This window comes from Lissotriton vulgaris, chromosome 2_1 (genome assembly GCF_964263255.1).
Source record: "Lissotriton vulgaris chromosome 2_1, aLisVul1.2, whole genome shotgun sequence".
NCBI lineage: Eukaryota > Metazoa > Chordata > Amphibia > Caudata > Salamandridae > Lissotriton > Lissotriton vulgaris.
Window position 1 is genome coordinate 582,976,505 of NC_141687.1, and position 24,178 is coordinate 583,000,682.

General features: G+C 47.8%; 1 protein-coding gene across 4 annotated transcripts in view; it reads left to right on the top strand.

The window, feature by feature from the left end:
- The window catches only part of SYT7 (synaptotagmin 7), an 856,873-nt gene that overhangs the window by 550,441 nt on the left and 282,254 nt on the right, over positions 1–24,178 (top strand). For 3 of the 4 annotated variants that reach the window (XM_086955594.1, XM_086955595.1, XM_086955596.1), the window contains one exon: positions 8,818–8,931. The exons of the other annotated variant lie outside the window; for it this stretch is intronic. In XM_086955594.1, the coding sequence (XP_086811720.1) occupies positions 8,818–8,931 (114 nt within the window). The remainder of the gene's footprint in view (positions 1–8,817; positions 8,932–24,178) is intronic. 4 annotated transcript variants of the gene reach the window in all.

Sequence of the window (24,178 nt, forward strand, 5' to 3'; positions counted from 1 at the left end):
ACTTGTGTGATAGTGCACGATGCAAGGACAGAGGTGCGTTGTCAGAGTTCTGTGAATACCTCAGCACTTGTGTAACAGTGCACGATACAAGGACAGGGGCGTGTTGATAGAGTCCTGTTGATGCCTGGGCACTTGTGTAATAGTGCACGATGCAAGGACAGGGGTGTGTTGGTAGAGTTCTGTGAAGGCCTCAGCACTTGTGTAATAGTGCACGATGCAAGGACAGAGGTGCGCTGATAGTCTCCTGTGGATGCCTCGGCACTTGTGTAATAGTGCACGATGCAAGGACAGGGGTGTGTTGGTAGAGTTCTGGGAAGGCCCCAGCACTTGTGTAATAGTGCACGAGGCAAGGACAGGGGTGCGTTGTTAGAGTTCTGTGAAGGCCTCAGCACTTGTATAATAGTGCACGATGCAAGGACAGGGGCGCGTTGTTGAAGTTCTGTGAAGGCCTCAGCACTTGTGTAATAGTGCACGATGCAAGGACAGTGGTGCGTTGTTAGAGTTCTGTGAAGGCCTCAGCACTTGTGTAATAGTGCACGATGCAAGGACAGTGGTGCGTTGTTAGAGTTCTGTGAAGGCCTCAGCGCTTGTGTAATAGAACACAATGCAAGGACAGGGGTACGTTGTTAGAGTCCTGTTGATGCATGGGCACTTGTGCGATAGTGCACGATGCAATTACAGGGGTGCATTGTTAGAGTTCTGTGAAGGCCTCAGCACTTGTGTGATAGTGCACGATGCAAGGACAGGGGTGCGTTGTTAGAGTTCTGTGAAGGCCTCAGCACTTGTATAATAGTGCACGATGCAAGGACAGGGGTGCGTTGTTAGAGTTCTGTGAAGGCCTCAGCACTTGTGTGATAGTGCACGATGCAAGGACAGGGGTGCGTTGTTACAGTTCTGTGAAGGCCTCGGCACTTGTGTGATAGTGCACGATGCAAGGACAGAGGTGCGTTGTCAGAGTTCTGTGAATACCTCAGCACTTGTGTAACAGTGCACGATACAAGGACAGGGGCGTGTTGATAGAGTCCTGTTGATGCCTGGGCACTTGTGTAATAGTGCACGATGCAAGGACAGGGGTGTGTTGTTAGAGTTCTGTGAAGGCCTCAGCACTTTATAATAGTGCACGATGCAAGGACAGAGGTGCGTTGTTAAGGTTCTGTGAAGGCCTCAGCACTTGTATAATAGTGCGCGATGCAAGGACAGGGGTGCGTTGTTAGAGTTCTGTGAAGGCCTCAGCACTTGTATAATAGTGCGCGATGCAAGGACAGGGGTGCGTTGTTAGAGTTCTGTGAAGGCCTCAGCACTTGTATAATAGTGCACGATGCAAGGACAGTGGTGCGTTGTTAGAGTTCTGTGAAGGCCTCAGCACTTGTGTGATAGTGCACGATGCAAGGACAGAGGTGCCTTGTTAGAGTTCTGTGAATGCCTCAGCACTTGTGTAATAGTGCACCATGCAAGGACAGAGGTGCGTTGTTAGAGTTCTGTGAAGGCCTCAGCACTTGTGTAATAGTGCACCATGCAAGGACAGAGGTGCATTACAAAAGCTTTGCATGGGCCTCAATACTGCGATATTAGAGTGCAGGCGTCTAGGGATGGAGATCCATTGTGAAAGTTTTGACGGCATCATGGTACTCGGGTCAAATGCCCACTGTGGGTCAAGACAGAGGTGCAGCATAGGAACTCTTTGGACTTCGAGGTATTAAGGCGCCAGTGCGGGGAAACTGGGAGCAGGGCCCCCGCACTTGTCCATAATGCGGATCGCAAAGGAAGGTCACGGTGAGACCCTTGTAGATACCGTAATATTGCTGTACTATGGACGGCTGGAACACAGGCCTGGGAAGCATTGGACTATTCACGGATGTGTCAGCGGTAGAAAAGCCGTGTCTGAGGCAAGCCAGGATGAAGAACTCTTCAATCTTTCAGTAATTGTGTATCAGTGGAAGTGCAGGACAAAAGAAATCTTGTTTCTTTACATTACTGCTTCCAAAATTAATTATTACTTTTCAGAATATCCTCTTCCTCCCACTGTCACTCAGTAGACGTCCCCACTGCTTGCTCCGCCCCCTCGCGTCGTCTAAGCATTCAATTCAGTTGGACACTCTGTATTTCACCCCTCTATGCCAACGCACCATGGTACGGCCCTGCATGGGCCTTGTCGCTCTGTCGGGGAGCTGAGCGGATGGTGGTGAGCCTGGCACGCGGCATGAAGAGGAGGCGGGCCCTTTCCATGGGAACCGGCTCTCGAAAGATTTCGGCTGGGCCCGGTGCCAGTTCCTGGTGTTTGCGCTGGGTTTATGGCAATGTTTACTAGCAGCTCACAGCGGCTCCGTCATTCCGCTACCCGCCCTTCCACGGGTCTCCTCGCTGTCTGTGGGAAGGGTGCGAGGCCGGTCTATTCAGCCGCCAGTTATGGGGCACTTCCGTGTGTGCCACCATGGGACGGACTGTTGATATAGAGAGGTTGGACAAAGCTTGTGGCGAGCCCCGTGCAACGCAAAGTACAGACCTGCACGAACCCTCGCTCCTTTCAGCTGTGTGACGTCAGTAGCCTCGTGGCCCGGGCACAGCACCCTGGCCACAGCTAGCCCCTGGAAGTGTCCTCGAGGGATGTCACTAGTCTCCCTTTTTAATGGGCAGAGCCGGTATCTAGGGCTGGCACTAACTTCCCTGAGCACAACCAGTCCCTAGGCGCTTGTCACTAACGTCCCTGTTTTCTTGACACATCTAGTTTCTGGGGCCTGGCTCTAACATTCATGTTTCCTGAGCACATATAGTCTACACTACAGTAACTGGAAGAGGTGTGGCGCAGCGGCCAGGGTGCCTGACTCCGGACCACCGGGTTCACGGTTCGATCCCTAAGACAGCCCAGCACCAGGTGACTGGGCATTAGCTCGCTTAATCTTCCCGATGGCCCCCAGCGCCGGGAAACCACTTCGGAGGTAGCTGTGCGCATTACAAATTCAAAGTTATTATTATTATTATTACTAACCCTGCTGATTCCCTGGCACAGCTGGTTACTGTTTCCTTGCATTTGCCTTTTAATCGTGGGCACAGTCTGCCATTCGCCACTCTATTTTTTCTCTAGCTTAGAAAGTACCTGGAGTCAGTTGGCATTAACTTCGGTGCTTCCCGGCCCCACCTGTTCCCTGAGACTTTCACTAATGTCTTGTCTGGGCATAACTGGGCCATAGGGTCTACCACCATGTTTCCATGGCACAGTGGGTCCCTGTTGGCTGATGCTCATTTTATTATCGTAGGCTCAGCCAGAGCCTGGCGCCTGGCTGAATACTTCCCTTTATAATGGGTACATGTAGTGCCAGAGTCCGACGTAAATCTCCTGTTTTCCTGAGAACAGCCAATGCCTGCAGGCATGCACTCACCTCTCTGTGTCCAGGATTTAGCCAGTGTCTGGGCCTGCTGGGCTGTCACCACCAGTCCCTGTGATCTGACACTATGAAGAAGTGCTTAATTTGTCAAGGAATGAGCGCCAGTACGCAAAAGCTGTGCTCAGGCGCCCGCGGCTAGTACTTTTAAATGACGTTGCAGTGAATGCCAAGACTGCATAGCTTTGAATTCACCTGAGCCTCTTAAATCCACTTCCAGGCTCTGCCTGCCTTTTATATCACTCTTACCGGTCCTTGCATTCTCCCTTTGCAATGTTTTTTCTGCCTTTCTCTTCATCCTTCTTTCCCATTTGCGTGTTTTTCCTCTTGCTCTTGATTAATATCTACTGAGGAAAAGTAAGTGCTGAACCCAAAAAATAAGTCCAGGTCCCAAAAAAGGAGTGCTTGGGATCCCACCAGCAACCACCAGCACAAATTAAGCACTGCTGTGACCCCTGTGTTCTACATACAGCCAGACCATGGGGCCTGGCACCCCACCCTTTATTCCAACTGGAATTTGGTGAACAGAGGGGTTTACTACTCAAGCAGAAATCAAGTCTTCACTTGCTTGACATTACCTGACATTGTTATTTTGCATTTACATGACGCACAATTGGCCAGGACCGTTTATCACAAGAGCCCAGCCCCCGCTGCCCCAGTCAGCTCATGGGTAGCTGGCAGCGGAGTGAAGGGGGGTGTGGCAAGAGATTCAGACCACACTTTTTTTTTGCCTGTGTCTGGCATCGCAGATGTTCTAGATGCCCCACTTGATAAAAGCACCAGTATTTGCAGCAGCGTGAGCATCTTCTCAATGTCCTCGTGCTCCCCACAGGGATAGACCTGCCAGCGCTCCTTGACTGACGACATATTTAGTGCATCACAGCCCCATGCGGAGAACACCTGTCTATAGAGAGAGTTCCCGTGTTCAGGTCAGTTGACTTTCTGTCCTGTAGGAACTCATATTTGGTAAGACACAGGTCAATCCAGTGATTGGGTTCAACAGAAATGAGACCATGGCACGTGGGAAGCTAATCAGTGATGCACCAGAATCAAACACAAGAGGTAGAACAGTCATAGAACAACTAGACAGGCGCATGGGCCATCAGCACCAGGAGGCACCAGACTAACCCTGGGCGGAGTTGGCGGAGTGGGGCTTCGCGGAGCTACGCGAAGTGGGCGAGAAACTACGCCCACCTCCGCACTCCGCGTAGCCCCACTCCGCAAACACCACCCGGCCGCCAGCCCCGCCACCCGCCTCCCGCCTCCCTCCCGCCCTCCCTAAATACTTTAAATGAAAGGAATAAATTAATTAAAAACGCACTTACCTTGCCGGCCGCTTCCCGCCGCGTCCCCGGGGCTCGCTATCTTCCGTCTTCTTTCGTAATGCGCATGCGCGGGCGGCCGCGCATGCGCATTTCTCACGAGAAAATGCGCATGCGCGGCCGCCCGCGCATGCGCATTACGAAAGAAGACGAAGACGGAAGATAGCGAGCCCCGGGGACGCGGCGGGAAGCGGCCGGCAAGGTAAGTGCGTTTTTAATTAATTTATTCCTTTCATTTAAAGTATTTAGGGAGGGCGGGAGGGAGGCGGGTGGCGGCCAGCTACGCTCCGTTTGCGGAGTGTGCGTAGTGCCGCCTGGCTCCGCCGGCTCCGCAAAATGCGGAGTAGGCGGCACTACGCACACTCCGCAAACGGAGCGTAGCTGGCCGCCCACCCTTACACCAGACACAGACCCAAGACAAGAGTCAGACCAAACATGGGACTCCCAGAAACCGACCAGAAGCCATGCTTTGGGTATCATAGAAACAGGCACAGTATATTGGCCAGACCACGCATTATAGACTTTAGAAAAGAACTAAGATGTTGGTCAGCACAGGAGCTTGGTCTCTTCAGTAAGAGCCCTGCAACCGACTCTGTACATGAGTCGGTTGCCAAGGGTTTGAGGTCTCCAAAAACAGAGCAGAAACAGGAGTCCGGACAGGTATTCGAGCTCTCCAGATACAGAGAAGGAACAGGAGCAAAGCCAAATGGTTGGTGTGTCCTAAAACAGACTCAAAACATTGGTCAGTATATTTATCCATTTATCACCCAAAGCTTTGGGGGTCTCCAGAAATAGACCAAGAGCACTGGGCATCAGACACACTTGAGGTTGTCCAGCACAAGATACTTAAAAAAAGGTTGAGGGACAATTAGAAACAGGACCCCTGACAGCTCTAACAGTGGGGATCACCGGAAACAGACATGTTGGTCTACTCAAATATGAAAATCTCCAGAAAAAGACCAGAGACTGGAGCACTAGACCAAGATTTTGAGAGCTTCAGAAACAAACTCAATCAATCAATCAATCAGTGACACTTATATAGCGCGCTACATACCCGTAGGGTCTCAAGGTGCTGGGGGGGGGGGGGGGGGACGCTACTGCTCGAACAGCCAGGTCTTCAGCTTCTTCCTGAAGGAGAGGTGGTCTTGGGTCAGGCGCAGGTCGGGAGGGAGGGAGTTCCAGGTCTTGGCGGCCAGGTAGGAGAAGGACCTTCCTCCTGTAGTCGCTCTTCGGATGCGGGGGACGGCGGCGAGGGCGTGGTTGGCTGATCGGAGGTGGCGTTTGGGAGCGTAGAAGTTGATCCGGCTGTTGAGGTAGCTCGGGCCTTGGTCGTGTAGGGCTTTGTGTGCGTGGGTGAGGAGGCGGAAGGTGATTCTTTTGTTGACGGGGAGCCAGTGAAGGTCTCTCAGATGTGCGGTGATGTGGCTGGTTCGTGGGATGTCGAAACTGATGTTATAGGTCAGTCTGAGGACAGTGTGCTTCAGGATTAAACCTGGGACATTCATCAAACCAGCCAAAACTGACCAAAGACAGAAACAGACCAAGCATTTATCCTTTTCTGAAACAAACAAACATCTGGCTTATAGTCAAAGCTGAAGGCACTCTTGAAAGGCAGAGGTGGGCTTTCCAGCCACAAGAAATAATTGAAGGACTGGTAACAAGCTGTTACCATTACTAGGGCTTCCAGATTGTGGTGGGCACACAAGTAAGGCACATGGACACACGTTTGAAGGATGTTATTTTGTATTGAGCATGTATGTGGTATGTTACTACCAGTGCTTCGGGCCCCAATCACTACTCTCCTTGCCCTGTTTGCCAAAAGCCAAGCTTGTATGCATGGTTAGCAGTAGCACAGTGTATGTGGACACACTTTGCTTCAGTGATGGCTCCCAGGAAAGGCCCTTCCCATACCCCTAAACTCCTCCAGTTTCCCAGAGATCATCAAGTAGCTGGTAGAGGCGGGAACTGGCCTTCCCTAATATATTTGCTGAAGAGACTGGCATGCCTCTTACTCCCTGGGGTGTCACCTTTATGCTCCACCTGATCGCTCACATCGGAGCGTGATTGACAGGCGGGAAGCCTGCGAGCTGCTTTGCTTCACATTCGATTACGGTACGGACGGCGCCCCGGGCAGCATTCCGTCCTTTGTTCCAGGAAAAGGAGTGCTGACCCGTCCTGCCACCTAAACGCTGCCGAGTCTCTGAGGCGGGAAGACCACTGGAGCGCACCTGCTCTGTGGGCCTCGGTGCTGCGGAAGAGGCATTTCATCTGCATCCGAGCCGGGCCCGGCACTGGGCCTATTGTTCCCGCGGCAAGAAAAGAGCCACGGGCGGCGGCGTGGAAGAGACGGCCGAGCCGGTCGGCACGGGCGTCCTGCTTTCAAATATGGCGCCGGCTTTTCATCCTTCTTTCTTTTACTCTGGAGATGTGGGAAAGAACGGGTCAGTGAGAGCTTCTCCCTAAACGCGTGTACGCATGAGGTAGAGGCATACATAGCCAGAGACCCGAGTCAGGCGGCAGACTCGCGATTTTAAAGCAAAAAAGACTTTACCTAATGTGCTTCTGTGCATCAATGGCGCGAAAAGTTACCGTGCACTTCAGAGACACTCTGGCTTTACTGTACATTAAACTTATCAAACTGCAAATATATTCCGCAACTTAAGCCTATTGCAGTCTACAAAGAACAACTGAGAAGAACTTGCTAATTTTTCATATCAGGGCCTGCTATTCCGGCACTATTTTACATAAAAAATGAGGTCAGCAGCATTTCCAAAGAGATGAGATTCTGGCGGACCTCTATTTTTGTGCACAGTTGGGAAAGGGTCTGCCCCTAGCCTTGAAGTCCGCCTGCAATCTGACATACATGAGCAGCGGCAGGGTACTCTAAGGGGCAATTAGCGGTACCTTGACAGGCCGGTGCCTTTGAAAGGACTGCATGTCTGGAACATAGCCAGTCACATGTCAAGGCACTCAGTGCGAATATTCAGGTGAACGAAATGAAAATACTTTTTCTTATAAGTGGTTTATGAGCCTAGAAAACATTTAGTTATGTAGCACGTGCAATATAAATCTATATATTAGTAAAATAACAAAATAAGTTAAGCACACAATGCAATTTTAATTGTTTTGGGCGCATCTCTGTATTCTAGGCACATTTCTCTTCTGTTTGCAGATTTCTATTGGTGCAGGAGTTGGTCAGTAGTGTTTTCAGTGTCTATTCCCCTAGCAAGGAGGCAGTCACCATGCATATCTTCTTTGTGTGTGTCTCGCCTATATTGTGAAGTGCCTGGAGGTGACTTTCCCTGTTTGCAGTGAAATCTGCTTGAAGAGGCCGGCTCCCTCTTACCATTTGACAGTGACAGCGACAATGCTCTAATGATACCTCACTCCAGTATACAATGGTTGTGTCATTCTTTAGGGGGGATAACAACTTAAGAGATTTCTGGGTTCTAGTTTTACCCCATCCTGGTACTCTCTCCTTTCCCACTCTCTCAGCTACCTACTCTCCTCTCTGTGCTGTGCTACTCTCTGTGCAAAACTTGCCCTCCAAAGATTGTTGAGTTTAAAGGTAAGCAAGATGATTTAAGAAGTTTGTTTGGTGATGTAAAAGGTTGTCCTACAGAGGTTGGTTAAGTGAGGTCAAAGGTTAGCAAGAGAGATCAGAGGTCAGCCTGTACGTAGGTAAGGCCAGTAGTCCACCCAGTGAGGTCATAGAGGTCAACCCTGAAAGTCAGAGGAATGATTAGTGATCTACAAAGTGAAAGGCAGAAGTTAGCCCAATAAGGTCAGAGGTTGATCAATAGACATAAGTACTGAGAGTATAAAGAGAAGCTGAGTGAGGCCAAACCTTGGTCATTAGTGGTTGCTATGGTGAAACTGATGGCCGAACAATGAAGTTGACATATAGAGGTCAGTCCGATGAAGTTGAAGGTCATATACTGTATATAAAAGGTTGGTCCTGCTAAGTCAGCCTGGTGAGGTCAGAGGTCTATGCTGTGCTTGCTTCTCATGCTCTTGCTGCTTGCCTTGTTCTGTCTCTTATATCTTTTTCTTTTCTTGTCCTTTCTCCTAATTCTCACTTGCTTCTTGGGTACCTGCTGTCTCTGCCCTGGCAGGGAAGGCCGGATGGTGGTGCTTTCTTTGGTGCTGGGAATCTCCGAACAAGACGACTTTGCCAATATTCCAGACCTGCAAACAGCCGGAAACCAGAACTCCCAAGGGGACAAGAGGTATGATGGCGCAGAGAGAGTCACTTTCAGGAAGGCATTTTCTTCTTTAGGGTTAGGAGGGGATCATCAGGGGAACTTCTTCAGGCGATATTCCAAGGGAGAAACAAGAGGTAAAACGTTACCAGTCATGGAAGTCAAATACTGCTCCTTGAGAGTCCCTGCTTCTTCACGAGCAGTCTGGGTTCAATAAACAGCTCTCTTACACAAGGCCCTAACAGGGCAGAGTAGTTACACACCCTGCAACAGTCACTGTTCCTGGTAAGTGTGGCCATTGTGTAGAGTTTGCTGTCTGCATTGGTTCACTAGCCAACTAACTATTTTAGTTATATCTTGTCCTAAGAACAGTACTACGGTGGTGTTGGAATTCCAGATATGGAGGTCATGGATTTCCTTAACATCATGTCCAGCAATTGAGGCCATGTTTCACCTTGCATGAGTGGGTAGCCATCTAAAGTGTCACCTTGAGATATTGTCCAATCCTTAAAATCTCTTGTTCCCTTAAAGTGCCTCAAGCTTTGGGAACTATTTGGTTCCTGATCACAGATTCTTGCTTAAAAGTTGTTGTTGCTCTGAGAGCTTAGAAATCATGTGGTGGCGTGAGAGCACGTCCAGTTAGAGTACTACAAAGTCTGTCCTGAAAGATTAGAAACACCACATGCCTGCAGACATCTAGTATTGTAAACAAGCACTTCTCGGAATAAATTCTGTAATCCACATACAATGCTTTAAAGTCTGACCCTTGTTCAGGGAATATAACATAGTAAACATTGCAGGTCATTGTGTGAAATAAATCCCTACACTGACCAGCCTTTGCATAATTTAGTCCAACACTATCCAAACACCCCAAAATGCTGAACATTTAGGCCTGGAAGACCAAAATGTTTAAAATGTTTACCACCTCTACTAGAGGAGCAAAATCAGGCTGAATACACACCAGTCAATCCATACTGACAAGGCATTTTTGTCTTTGCTTAAGATGATAGAGCCCAAGAATATCTGATGGCTGATAGTGGTTCCCGTGGAAGGCAAGAGATAATCCACGAACTTCTGACATTTTCCAAACTATTAATTGCAAGTAACCCTGGTATTCTAGCTCAGGAGTGACTGCACCTGGACTCAGAAGTAGATTTACAAAAACAAATGTTTTTATTTATTTTTTTATTTATAGTTGCAACCTTAAAACACAAGGAAATAGCATAATCTTCATACACAATACAATCAAATAAACGGAATTCACTGGGTGCTGCATTAAGGAGGTAACACAGGCTTACATTTGAGTTCATGTATAGTATTCTAGCCATGGAAGGATAGTGACAAATAATGCATGATGGCAGTGCAAATCTTAGCAGAAACCAGCTTTCATCAGAGGCAGGGTCAAAATGATACTAATGAGCTACAGGGGCGGTTGAGAAAGCAGGCAGAGAAGGACAGTGACTGGGTTAACAAGTACGCTTGGAAAGACCACGAGGTCCCAGGGTCTGCTAGAATGCTGGAGCATAGAACAGTATATCTTTAGCTGCTCTTGACAATGTGCCACATCTAATAGCCACTCCTGAGTGGTGGGTGCACGCCCTCAGCTCCACGAGCAGGCTATCCTATGATTAGCAAGGAGCAGTGCCATCTCTGCCGGGAAACCTAGGAGCACCTGCCCTGGTGAAGGGTGTAGTTGTAGATGCAAAATGTCTGAGAGGGTGGAGAAGACAGCAATCCAATATGCTAAAATTGGAGCACAGAGTAAGGTTACGTGCATTAAATTGCCCCCCGCCCCCTCGCCCTGACAACTGGAGCCTTCATCAGTAGCTCGTAGCTTACATTTGCACAGTTTGTGTAATATGCCTGGTGAAGAAAATGCAAATGTATAAGGAGCTGCAAGGTCCCTTGCAAAGTTACTCGCAAATGGTACCCAAGCCTGAGACTTGAGGTGCGTTTCTTGTAACAAGGTAAAATTGCTGTTGTGGTGCGTCAAATAGGCTAGTACCCTCCGTTTTTTTCCGTGGATCAATCGGCCACGCACAATCCAAGTGATAACGTTGACCTCATGTGTCTTAGTGTCAGGCAGTGGCATGTGACTCAGAAGTAGATGAAAGGAAAGAGGTAATGATGATGGAACATCCATGTAGGTTTACAGGAGTGAAGATACAATACTTGGGCAGGCCAAAAGGGTGAATTAGGACTTTCACCTGTGCTTCCTGACATGTTTTATTAACATGAAGATTGTGGCGAAGGCAGGAAATGCATTAGCAAAAAAGGTGCTCATGTCTAAAGGAATGCAAAAACCACAGTTGATGGACAGAATGCAGAACAATGTCATACATTCACCCCAGTACAGAGATCTGGGCCCAAATCCATCGTTTTTTTGCACTCCACACTACCCCAGTTCAGACATGGCCATATGCAAATTAGTCTGACCCTGTTCCTCATGAGAAACAGTCCAGCCCGAACTGCCAAGCCATGCCTTCCCTGGACCGGAAACAAGCTTCCGAGGACCGGGTTCTGGCATTCCAGCCGTCTTCAACCCGGCTTGCTTGAATCCAGTGGTGTGGAGTGCATGGGACTCATGTCTGAGCATACCCATCCCACTCGGGGTGGCAAATGCAAAAACCACAGTTGATGGACAGAATGCAGAACAATGTCATACATTCACCCCAGTACAGAGATCTGGGCCCAAAACCATTGTTTTTTTGCACTCCACACCACCCCAGTTCAGACATGGCCATATGCAAATCAGTCTGACCCTGTGCCTCATGGGAACAGTCCAACCCGAACTGCCAAGTCATGCCTTCCCTGGATCGGAAACAAGCTTCCGAGGATCGGTTTCTGGCATTCAGCCGTCTTCAGCCCAGCTTGCTTGAATCCAGTGGTGTGGAGTGCATGGGACTCACGTCTGAGCATACCCATCCCACTCGGGGTGACAAATACAAAAACCACAGTTGATGGACAGAATGCAGATCAATGTCATACATTCACCCCAGTACAGAGATCTGGGCCCAAATCCATCGTTTTTTTGCACTCCACACCACCCCAGTTCAGACATGGACATATGCAAATCAGTCTGACCCTGTGCCTCATGGGAACAGTCCAGCCCGAACTGCCAAGCCATGCCTTCCCTGGACCGGAAACAAGCTTCCGAGGACCGGTTTCTGGCATTCCAGCCATCTTCAGCCCGGCTTGCTTGAATCCAGTGGTGTGGAGTGCATGGGACTCACGTCTGAGCATACCCATCACACTCGGGGTGACAAATGCAAAAACCACAGTTGATGGACAGAATGCAGAACAATGTCATACATTCACCCCAGTACAGAGATCTGGGCCCAAATCCATCGTTTTTTTGCACTCCACACCACCCCAGTTCAGACATGGCCCTATGCAAATCAGTCTGACCCTGTGCCTCATGGGAACAGTCCAGCCCGAACTGCCAAGCCATGCCTTCCCTTGGACCAATAACTAGCTTCCGAGGACCCGTTTCTGGCATTCCAGCTGTCTTCAGCCCTGCTTGCTTGAATCTAGTGGTGTGGAGTGCATGGGACTCACGTCTGAGCATACCCATCCCACTCGGGGTGACAAATGCAAAAACCACAGTTGATGGACAGAATGCAGAACAATGTCATACATTCACCCCAGTACAGAGATCTGGGCCCATCACCACCCCCTTTTGTACCATGTCTAAAGGAAAGCATCCTCCACATCTGCTTTTGAATCTTATGTTCAACTGAGGAATCTCTGAAGTTTGTGGTTGAGCGACAAGGCAAAGAGTTCTACCTGCACAGGCTCCATAATGAGGTATCCGTCCAACTACTCTCCCAGCTAGAGCCTAGTCACTACTGTACTGGAGAAACCTCAACTCCCAATCTGCTATGGCATTTGAAAATCGTGGGAGATATTCCACCTGGCCCTTATAATATCTATAACAAGAAGTATCCCACCCAATAGAAACTAATATTGAATATGATAGATATAGGCACAATTCTCCACTATGAGGTCTGATCATATGTTACTACCAAAACTGGAAGCAATACCTCTTTGTATAGTAACCCTCACACACTCTAATAGTGCCATGCTTCTTCATCGCGTTCACCCCGGCTCCTAAAGGCCAGGGTAGGCTCAACCTTTTTTCAGGGAGCGCTTTTAAGTAGAGGCTAAGGGGGTTACATATAAAAAATCCTACAAGTACTCCAGGTATCTCTTTATCCCCTTCCATGCGTTGGACACCCCCAGGCTGTTTGACGTCACAGTGGGGGTGTGCGAGGAACAGCCGGGGGACGCCCGAACACCGCCCACTCAATAAATCACCAGCACCACGGCGGAATTTGTGCCGCGGTCAAGGTGTTAATATGGACTAATGGCGGATATTAAAAACAAAATAGTAGGGTGTCCCAAGGATACAATAGTCCTATGACCCTATTTTCATTGACTATATCTAACATACACAATATCAGTTTCTATTGGGCGGGATACTTCTTGTTATTGATTATTATTTGGGAGGTCGTATCCCTTCCCCTGTCCGCCTTCCATTGTGTGGAAATACCTCTCCACCCTTCAGGCCTTTGGCCGGTATTGTGTACCTTATATTATCTAGACACACTGCTCCCCAACCTAGTTTTCAGGCATCTGATTCTAGTGTGATATCTTCGCAGGGCCAAAAATGTATCTGCCATTATGAATTTCTGTTGGAGAGAGCTACCTGAGGCCCTTTCTTAAGCGACGATCGTTCAGATATTGAAGGGCTCCGAAATGTAAGCGTGCTCGAAAATTGTTTGGATTGGGGATGATGAAATACCCACAATCCTGGCCAACTTTCTCAAAGAAAATTAGTCAAGTTTCAAAACCACTCCCATATCTTTCTTGACCAGCAGAAAATGAATGTTTTGTAGTGGAATCAACCTCTGGTGGTTGATGTCAGCTGTTGCTTCAGGACCTGAATCTTTAGATTCTCTTTGGACTATGATAAATGTCATGCTAATATGTTAGATTCGACCTGCCACAATCCATCTGTGCCGATCTCCTTTCCAGAGTTTTTGACATTTTGGATTTGTGTTCTATATGGTTGCAGGACCCCTGGATCCTACTTGCTGTAGTCAACAATGCACCAATTCAGTCTTGTTTAAACTGATCAAAATCAGTATGCTGGTGACTATAGATAAACACAACTAAGGATGGCTGGCCAGGTGGCTTGATCTGATGCCTGGTATTATTAGATGCATATTCATTCCGGCTTAATGTCTGTGTGATATCCAAGTGCAGCCCAGGTTAAGAAGCAGGGCTTCAGAGCAGACAGGCTTAGTGACCTTTCAGGGTGCTTTAGGCTAGTCTTATTTTTGAAGCACCAATAGGTGAGGTTTTTGGCACATGTTCTTGCCATCCTGTGGCTTATGTAATTGGCGGGTCCTTTTCACTGCAGGATGCCGTTAGTTTAGCTGGACTTCACACCAGGCCTGGGGGAAGGACTGGATTTTGCTTTTGTTGGAGATCTCTGCATCTTACCGTATGATGTTGGCCTCCCAAGGCTGATGTAGGAAAGGCTCCTTTTGGTCGAGGTGTGGGTAGGTAGCTCTCCATAAGAGTAAGTGGCAACTATACGAGCACACCTTTATCAGGGCAAACTTAAATTTCTAGATGTTCCTTAATGATGTATCTCCACTAAAGAAATACTTGAAATACTAACATGCTTTATGCCCTTTATTCTTCAGCATGAGCCCTGTTTAAGGCTGGACTTTTGTTTGGTGTAGGCAAGGTCATTTAGCCTTTCCAAAGTGCTTCTGTGGGATTTCAGTCTAAATATAAATTGCAATATTTTCACCGCAAAACACTTCTGAAACTTCCCAAACACAGGCATTATTTTACAGTTAATACCTTCTCTGTGAACTCCATCAGACAAGAGAGGTCTATCTGAAGCCTCTGACCTGAGAGTCAACATGGCTGATCTCCATTATTTTCGGAGGTGACATTGCTTCCGGCTATGGAGAGTTTCTTCTCACCGTATCGTATGGATGTACACCAACACCAGGGCCTGCTCTCAGCAGAGACTTTGAAATATCCGGAGGAGTGACCCCTTTGATCAGCATCTAACCACTACATTTAGTGTCCAGTGAGAAATAGACACCTGCCTTTATCATTGATGTAACTGGGGAAACATCCGGAAAACCCACTCCGGAACAACGAGTTCCAGAGTCACGCAAGCCAAACAACGACTTGCCCGATCAGCGACTTAGCCTAACCACGCATGTGTGTGGTTAAGGTTAAGTCGGTCTAGTGTTCGGGATGGGTGTAGAGAGAGGAGCGTCAGACAGGAACAGAACAGTTAAGAAGGGTTTGGGGACGTTTTTAGAGGGTGGAAGGGGTATGGGATAGTTCTGATAACAATCAGGTTGGTCTGCAGGCTAAGCTGATGGCCAGAGAGCTCCCCCTCAAGGACATAAGTGCCACTGTGCTCCCACCAGGCTATATCTCCTGCGGAGATCAACATGCCTGATCTCCATTATTTTCGGAGTTGACATGGTTTCCGGCTATGGAGAGTTTCCTCTCACCTTATCGTAAGGATGTACACCAAAACCAGGGGCTGCTCTCAGCAGAGACATTCAAATATCCCTGGGAGTGACCCCTTTGATCACCATCTAACCATTACATTTAGGGCATCATTGGGATGGTGGGCGGACTTTGTCCGCCCACCTTCCTGACGGTAAAAGGGACTGTCTGCCATATGTGCAGGGGTCCCCTGGGTGACATTAGGATACGCCTGCCACACTGCCGGGCGCATCCTGCATTTTTAACATTGGGGCGGGCGGTGCTTTCAGCACCGCCCACCTCAATGCCAAAAAGACATGTCGTGCATGTGCATGTACAACGTGACAGGCACCGCGCGGTGCCTGCCATGTTGTACATGCACATGTAGGGGGGTACCATAGGTACCACCCATGTGCCCCTCCCTCCCCCAACATCCTGGTGGCCTGCAACGGGCCCCCAACCTAGAAGACGACATGCCTTTCTGTGGCACCAACGCCGCCATGGAAAGGATCCCTCCCGTCTGCATCCTGATATGGATGGCTGTGTCTAGCAGACACCGACACCATATGAAACCCTAAAAAAAAGCAGACGGTCTTCCCGTCCGCCGTGCTCCCCCCGCCATACTAATATGGTGGTGGGGAGCGCGACTTAGCCTTAACCACGCATGTGCGTGGTTAAGGCTAAGTCGGTCTAGTGTTCGGGATGGGCGTTGAGAGAGGAGCGTCAGACAGGAACAGAACAGGTAAGAGGGGTTTGGGGAAGTTTTTAGTGGGTGGGAGGGGTATGAGATAGTTTTGGGGGGTAGGGTGTTTGGGGTAGTTTAAAGGGGTTCGGGTTAGTTTTAAGGGGGTGGGGGTATGGGGTAGTTTTAAGGGGATCAGGTTAGTTTTAAGTGTGCGGGGGTACGGGGTAGTTTTTAGGGATGGGAGGGGTTTGGGTTAGTTTCTTGGGGTTGGGAGGGATTTGGCTTAGTTTTTAGGGAGTGGGGGTTCGGGGTAGTTTTTAGGGGGTAGGAGGGATCTGGGACAGTTTTTAGGGGTGTGGGTTTGGGGAAGATTTAAAGGGTTTGGATTAATTTTTAGGGGGTGATGGTTTGGGGTAGTTTTTAGGGGGTGCGGGTTTCGGGGTAGATTTTAGGGGGTGACCGGTAGCCACAGAGGGCCGTTTACCATGCATCCCTTTACCACAAAACTTTGTGGTAAAGTATTACATGGTAAGAACAAATCGTGGTTAAGATGCAGTTGTTGTAGCGACCGCATTGTTAAGGAAGTCATTGTTGAGGAACTCGTTATCCCAACATACAACCGTGTAACTGGGTATTGTGGTGCTTTGATGGTGCAACCTATGAAGAGAAGTGGGCGAATAGATTTCATCAGTGGCAACATCCGTCAGAAACCCATCATCACGATATAGGAGAGTCAGGTGGTCCAGGCCTTCAATCATCAGGTTAAACTGCATAAGTGGATTACAACCTTTAGTCAGCATCAGAGCATTCTTGCCAGGTTTTCCAATTTTTCCATACCTTAACTATTATAATTTAGTGAAAGGGCCTCCGTCAAAATACCATAAGGGGACTCCAGTAAGCACAAAGGAAGGTTTTTACAGATGATGCTCACACGTTACATACACTGACTAATTTGGTAATTGCACCGACTCACAGTAAATGTCTTACAGGCTGCTTGCAGTGATGGGCAGTGCTGTGCCATGAAAGGCCCGAGGAACCATTAATGGCCAAACTGAGCCTCTTTCATATGTGATCTGAACTCAACTAGTTTGCTCCATGCTGTCCTCTGAAGTATTCCTGTTGGATGTCAAACAGCACAATAGGAAAACAAAGCTAACATCAAATAACTTGGCGTTTGCCACAAAAGAAAACAAATCTGAAAACATAACTTTAAATGGCTATAATCAACCATTATGTGGTGAGGAAAAGGTACAAAAAACACGACACACTTCGGCTTCAGCTTGTGAACTTGTCTTCCCAGACCCTAAATCTGTAACAATCAGGTTGGTCTGCGGGCGAAGCTGATGGCCAGAGAGCTCCCCTCAAGGACCTAAGTGCCACTGTGCTCGCAGCAGGCTATATCTCCTGCGGATAAGTATGAACAAAGACACCCACTGGGGATCATGCCACACACGCCACTTCAGCCAGTTTATCAGACTTTTCATAGTCTTGTTGAGTGCAAATACTGTGTGATGCGCAGACTTGAGATTTCATGCACTCTAAACACTGCAGACAATGTGAAACGTGAATGAGTGTAGATAGGGAAGGCAATGTGCTCACCAGTCTGCAAGCCACAATGCAAGACGGCGTGATATGCACAGGCTACTGAGAGTTGATTCTCATTTACATTGGAATGCACCACCATGGGGGGGAATGGGGTACACAAATAGGAGGATCAACTTTACATTGGTCGCTCTGGGAAGAGGCTGGTATCCAAACGCTAGAGGATATAATGCAGGGAGGTTCATTTAAATCTTACAAAGAGTTATAAAATGGTGTTGATCTACCCACCTCCCGAGTTTCAAACTACACACAATTAACCCACTGACTGCATTCCAGACTAGGCTTCCCTCCATACTTATTCCAATGTTCATCCATCAGGGCATACCGAAAGATCTGGGGAACCTATAAAGGAGCTGTCTCCGACCTTAACAGCACTATAGTGGACGGCCCTTTTCATCAAGACAAACATCTACTCCCAGGCAACAGTGGCAAGCTGATAAGTGGGCAGGCATATGAGCCCGTCACAAACAAGGCCTTGGAGAGGCTAGACGTAAGTTTAGCTGTTACAAAATACTACATAAATGCCACTGGTCCCTATAGATCCTACACGTGGCACAAATGTGTCCACATTCGAAGTACTGGAGGTATGGACACCGGGATTGTGATTTATACACGCAGTCTTGTCCTGCACCAAACTAACACAATACTGGACACAAATTTGGGACATGAAATATGAAGCATATTTTCAAAAAATGTCCTCTTTAAGCATCATTGACCATTTCGCTTTATATGACTAACATGCAGCACTTGACAAATCAGGGGCGAGGTGGTTTGTCAAGGCATTATATGTTGGAAAATGATTTTACGAAAATGAAATTCCCCATGGTTCCTATGCACTCAAACTTGTTTAGGGAAAGGAGATCCATGGCAGGACACAAGAGAATTATTTACAACCTGAATATTCAGACTGAGATTTTTGATTCTATCTAGAAACATTTTCTAGATACCGAATGAGAGTATTAGATTTAATTAAATATCTATTATTCCAATAATGGCTTGCTCGGGCCAGGGTAAATTGCTCATAAAATATAGCAGATTAATCATATGTCTTTCCTGATATGATCTTAATCAACATCTAAGTGGCAGAGCCCATTGCTTACAGAGCTAGACATAAGGCACGAAGAGATTTCTTCTTAATATGAAACCAATGATAGCCCCTATGTCTTATCTAATCTTATTTTATAAGGAGACAAATGTCTACATTTAGGGTTGACTTAAGTTACCTGCGAAAACAAAGATGAATGCGGGAAATGATTTATTATCGTTTGTGTTGTATTTGTTATCCTCTTCTGACCTAGAAATATGAGACTGCGGATGTCTTAAATATAGCTGGGTATTTCAGTGATAATTCTCAACAGTTTCACTACATGATCTATACTACTATAATAAAGGAAGAACTTTCAGCCTTTGAGGCGGGTAAACTCGGGAACCACAGCGCCAATCCACACACCCGATACACCGTTGGAATCGTCAGGGTGTATTGATGGTTATAGGCTATATAAATAAAAAAAAAAACGTTATTTAAAAAATTTACAGTAAAAAAAAAGTAGTCCCTCCAAAGTAGTGCAGGCCGCGACGTGCGTGCTCACGTCAGGAGCGCAGGGAGGAGCGGCGTCCAGGAGCGTGACGAGGAGCGGCGGACATGGCGCGGGGGAGGAGCAGTGACGTGAGGAGCAGCGGACAGGCCAGCGGCGGTCCGAGCAGCGGACAGGCTGGAGGAGTGGCGGCTGAGGTAAGGGAGTGGCGGACATGGCACGGGGGAGGAGCGGTGACGTGAGGAGCAACGGACAGGCCAGCAGCGGTGCGAGTAGCGGACAGGCGGGAGGAGCGGCGGATGAGGTAAGGGGACCCATGTCGGGGCCGGCGGGGGTCAGGGCAGGCGGGGGTCGGGGCAGGCGGGGGACGGGCCGGGAGGGGGCCCGGGCTGCAGGACAATGTCGGGGCGGGCGAGGGTCGGGGAAGCCTGTTGCTCCCGGACAAGGTCGGGACGGGCTGCTAGTTTATTCATATGATGAAACTATTCAATAAAGAATGGAATACTAAACACCAGTTGGGCCAGTAAAAAGGTCTAAGAAGGGGCGATTCTCCTTTGTGGATGAGAGGGTGAGGCCATCCACACTGGTACTTTGTAGAGGTGCCACAGGAACTGCACACGTGCAGTCCACGATTAGGAATGAGTCCTCTTCCTGTCACTGCCATTACTCTTGTGGCTCTCTGTGACCTCTAGTGGCCTTATGTACCAATTGGTGAATGTTTGGGGGGGGTGGAGTCCATGGGATTTGCAGCACATCCGTAGGAGGAGAGGGGTCAAACTAGGGGCCTCATTTACAAAGAATTAGCGTAGGGCAGCGCCACAAGTCATTTTGCTGCGATAGCGCTGCCCTGCGCCAATTCAAAAGGGCAGGAATGCACCATATTTACAAGATAAGGTGCATTTCTGTCCTTTCAGCCAGTGCCAATGCACATTTTGCAGTCGATCGCCAATGCAGGTACCCTCGCACCATGGTGCAAGGAAGGATGTCTGTGTTGTTGGCATGATTCTTTTTGTGTAGGAAGGGGCACCTTCCTGCACAAAAATAATCATCAGAGCATTTTCCTCATTCTATGTGTGCTGCAGAATGAAGCACTCTTGGAAAGAGGAAAAAAACTGGGAGAAATGTAAACATTTCTCCTCATTTCACCAGCTCTGGGGAGGCGTACATTTTGGGTAATGCCCCAGGTTTATGTGATGTTGTAAATCAGGGGCAGTGTCAAATTCCATGGGTGTTGAGTAACTTTGCTCCACCAGCGGAGTTTATGTTGTTTTCCACACTCCGCGTTCCGTTGGGAACCCGGAGTTTAGGCAAAGCTATGACTCCATGGCGGAGCGTGGTTAGCCGGCCGCTCCACCCTCCCAGTAATTATGAAGTAAGAAAAAAGGCACTTACCTGCCATGGCGGCCTCCTCCTCGCCATGGCCGCTCTCCCTCCTCGTCCTCGCCGTCCTTCATCTTTGATAACCACTGCGTTGTACGTCTTGCGGGTGAGCATGTGGAGCAAAATTCCACAGAGTTTTTTTCCAACTCTGGGGAACTCTGCATAGAGGCACTACGCCAGCTCCGCCCGGGGTTTGTGTTGGGTGGGAATACCCACAGCAATACCCATGGGACTCCTCCTTAACGTACAGTAAGGCAAGGCAGCGATTTGCACTGAGTTGCCTTATTATATATCTATGCAGTCATGCAAAGCCACACAAGGTGGCTTTGCATCGCCTCATAGATATGATTGAGAGGCCTGCGCAACCGGATCATCATAAAAAGTGATGCTCTGGAAGTACAAGCTTCTTGTAAATGAGGACCTGACTGTGCTAACTCTTTGTGGGTCACTGCCAGTGTGCGTCCTGAAGTCCTACTTGCTACTGAGACCCCACCTGGTGAACTATTTTCTTCCTCCATCTTGCTACCACAACCTGCAAAACCCAAAATGGAATCCACTTCACTTTCATAATTATTACTGTGAACCAAACTTTAAGGGTGAACATCAGTAGACATCCACGCCAGTATTTGCAGAATCTTCTCTTCAATGTTAGCATTTTTCTCCCCATATATTCTCTCACGTTGCTATTATCATGAGGCTTCTGCTGCCTTTGAGTGCAGCCAAAAGCTCTCCCCATTCCTCTACATAATGGTCCAGTCATTACTTTCTTCATCTAGCCATTGAGCTTATTATCTGTTCTTGCTGAAGCTTTGATCTGGTGGTAGCCTTTCTAGCAGGGGTGGTTTCTCCATTAGGGCTCTGGGACTGCTCCCCCCTGAAATTCCTACACATTCCTATACAAATATGAAACCGATCGATTTATTTATTGGTATGATCGTATCTCTCAACAATTCAATGTATTTAACTCTGGGCTGTCTGTCCCAGGCTGCTTGCCCCACCTCGGTTTGAAGCCGGAGAAGGAAGCCAGGCAATAAATCAACTTTCTGAACTGTGACGCACAACACAGGACTTACTGTTCTAAAGCCCTTCCTTGCCATTGTATTCTATAACAATATCCACTATAGGCCAGTGACGCTTTCAGCGTCATGGTTTCAGGTGTTGGAGACTCCATCCCTGCGTTAGAGCAGCCGTCTGTCATTCACAGGCATAGATGCCACCCTTTCCTGTTCGTCGCATGCAGGAGTGGAATCAAGCACATGTGTATTGATGCCTTGTTCTCGGTAATGGTAAGTGTTAGAATGCTAATCCTCTGGTATGTATATTGTGCTGAGACCCTTTGCCATGCTAACCTCCCCCACTGTGACACCCAAGGCCCTGGCTGCACATCCGTTGGCCCTGTTAGAAGTGGAGCTGCTGTATTTGTTCCCCAGCTAAATTGATCTCAAAGACGAGCAGGTCAAGGTTCATGGTCCCTTGTGAAGATGATACAAATATCCAAGCGCAAAACAGAAGATATGTGCTTGCTGCATGATATTAAAACTGGCACTATCTTTGCCCTTAACAACATTAATGCCAAAAACATGGATTGATTTCTGAACAATGACTGTAAAAAAACATTAAGGCAGTGCATGGCAGCGATATTCAGCCTGATTCATGTAGCCAACAGCGCTCGCAAAAGGGCCAGATTCTGAGAATCTGGCCCTTTGCGAGTGCGATTTTTGCATTTGGTATTCTTGATCCCAAATGCAAAAATCGCTAATAGAGAATTAGCAAAGATGCGAGGATTAGCATTTAAGGAATCTCTATTAGAGATTCCTTAAATGCTATTCATGATACATTTAAAAATTGCGATTTAGCAATTTTGGGCCGCTATTTACCGAGAGGTCAGACCTCTCGGTAAATAGCAAAAACTCAGAAAAATGCTTTTAAAAGCATTTTTCTAAGTTGTATGTTGCACACACACATGTCCTTTAGACATGTGTGTGCGCAACACCTGTTCAAATGTGCATTTTAGGGGTGCTACAGGGTGTCCTTTGGACACCCCTGGCACCCTTAAAATCGCTATCTGATTTACTCGCAAATAAGGGATACTCCCCATTCATTCCTATGGGCCTTTTGGCCCATAGGAATGAATGGGGAGTTATGCCTTTTTTTGCGAGTAGCAAATTGCTACTCGCAAATAGAGAACATGTAGGAATCGCTATTTATTTAGCAATTCCTACATGAATACCGTTTTGCGTGTCCTCAATAGCGAGTCGCTATGATTCGCTATTAGGGCCACGCAAAACGGCCCGTACATGAATCAGGCTGTTAGTTCCTCTCTTATTTCACGTTTTACTTAACCTAGCCTTCCTCAAGTGTTAGCTATTTAATCATGTTGTGTTTCTGTATTCCGTGCCTACTTTGAGCCATGCCAGGAGTTTATGAGGGGCTTTTATTGAGAGCTCTGACTCTGAAGTCAAAGTAAAGTGCCTGTTAGTGGGTAGGCCTCTCTGCACAGCACATAAAACAAGGGTCATGTATTCCTGTTTTCTGTAGGAATGTGTGAGAAGGGGTGCACGGATGGCAAAATGTTTACAGAGCAAAAGGAAATAAATTACTTAAATGTGAGAGTGCAGTGTATGTTGGGAAGTGGTGAAGTGAGGGAGATGTGAGGAAGTGCTTTTGGGGAAGAATGAAAAGAGGGTGCTGAAGAGGAAAGAGGTGGTTGAAGATGTGCAGATGGCTGAGATCTGCAGAGAAAAAGGTCCTACATATCTTACATAAAGCGCACATAACTGAAGGCCAAAACTCTTTCCACAGTCCTTAATACAATGGAAAATTCAGAGTGGAAACTTTTTCGAGGTTAATTATTTATAACAAATCCTTGTTGTTACTCATTTATCTTAAACAGCTAACAACCATTGACAAACCCAATCAGACTGACAGGTTTTAGGTGTAGGTTAGTCCTGGAGGCAATTACATATTAGATAGAAGCCAAAATATTGTTCGGGTAGCACACCATGGGAATTATGTTATGTTATGTTATGTTATCCGGATTTATAGAGCGCACAGATGCCCCAGCAAAGGGGCGTCCTGACAGAACAGAAAAACCGGACAAGAACACTAACAGAACCAAAACACAGCAGCACTAAGGAGCTGGGGGAAAAAGGAAAGTTTTTAAAGCCCATCAATAGCACGTTTGTGGGCAGGAAGGGAATTCCATAGCTTGGCAGTAAGAACTCTAAAAGAGCGTCCGCCGATCCTGGATCTCTTAAAACGCAGCACTATGGCTAAGTGGAGACCAGAAGACCTCAGAGAGCGTGCTGGCACGTAAGGGGAAATGAGATGCTCCAGGATCTGAGGGGAGGAGTGTTTAAGGATTTTAAACGACAGACAAAGAGATTTAAACATTATTCTCTGAACAACCGGGAGCCAGTGGAGCTTGTGAATGGTTTTTCTGGCTGAACAGAATCTGGGTAAGCCGACCAGAGCCCTGGAGGCAGCGTTCTGGACGCGTTGGAGACGGGAAAGTTCAGCCTGATTAGCTCCAAGAAGAAGAGAA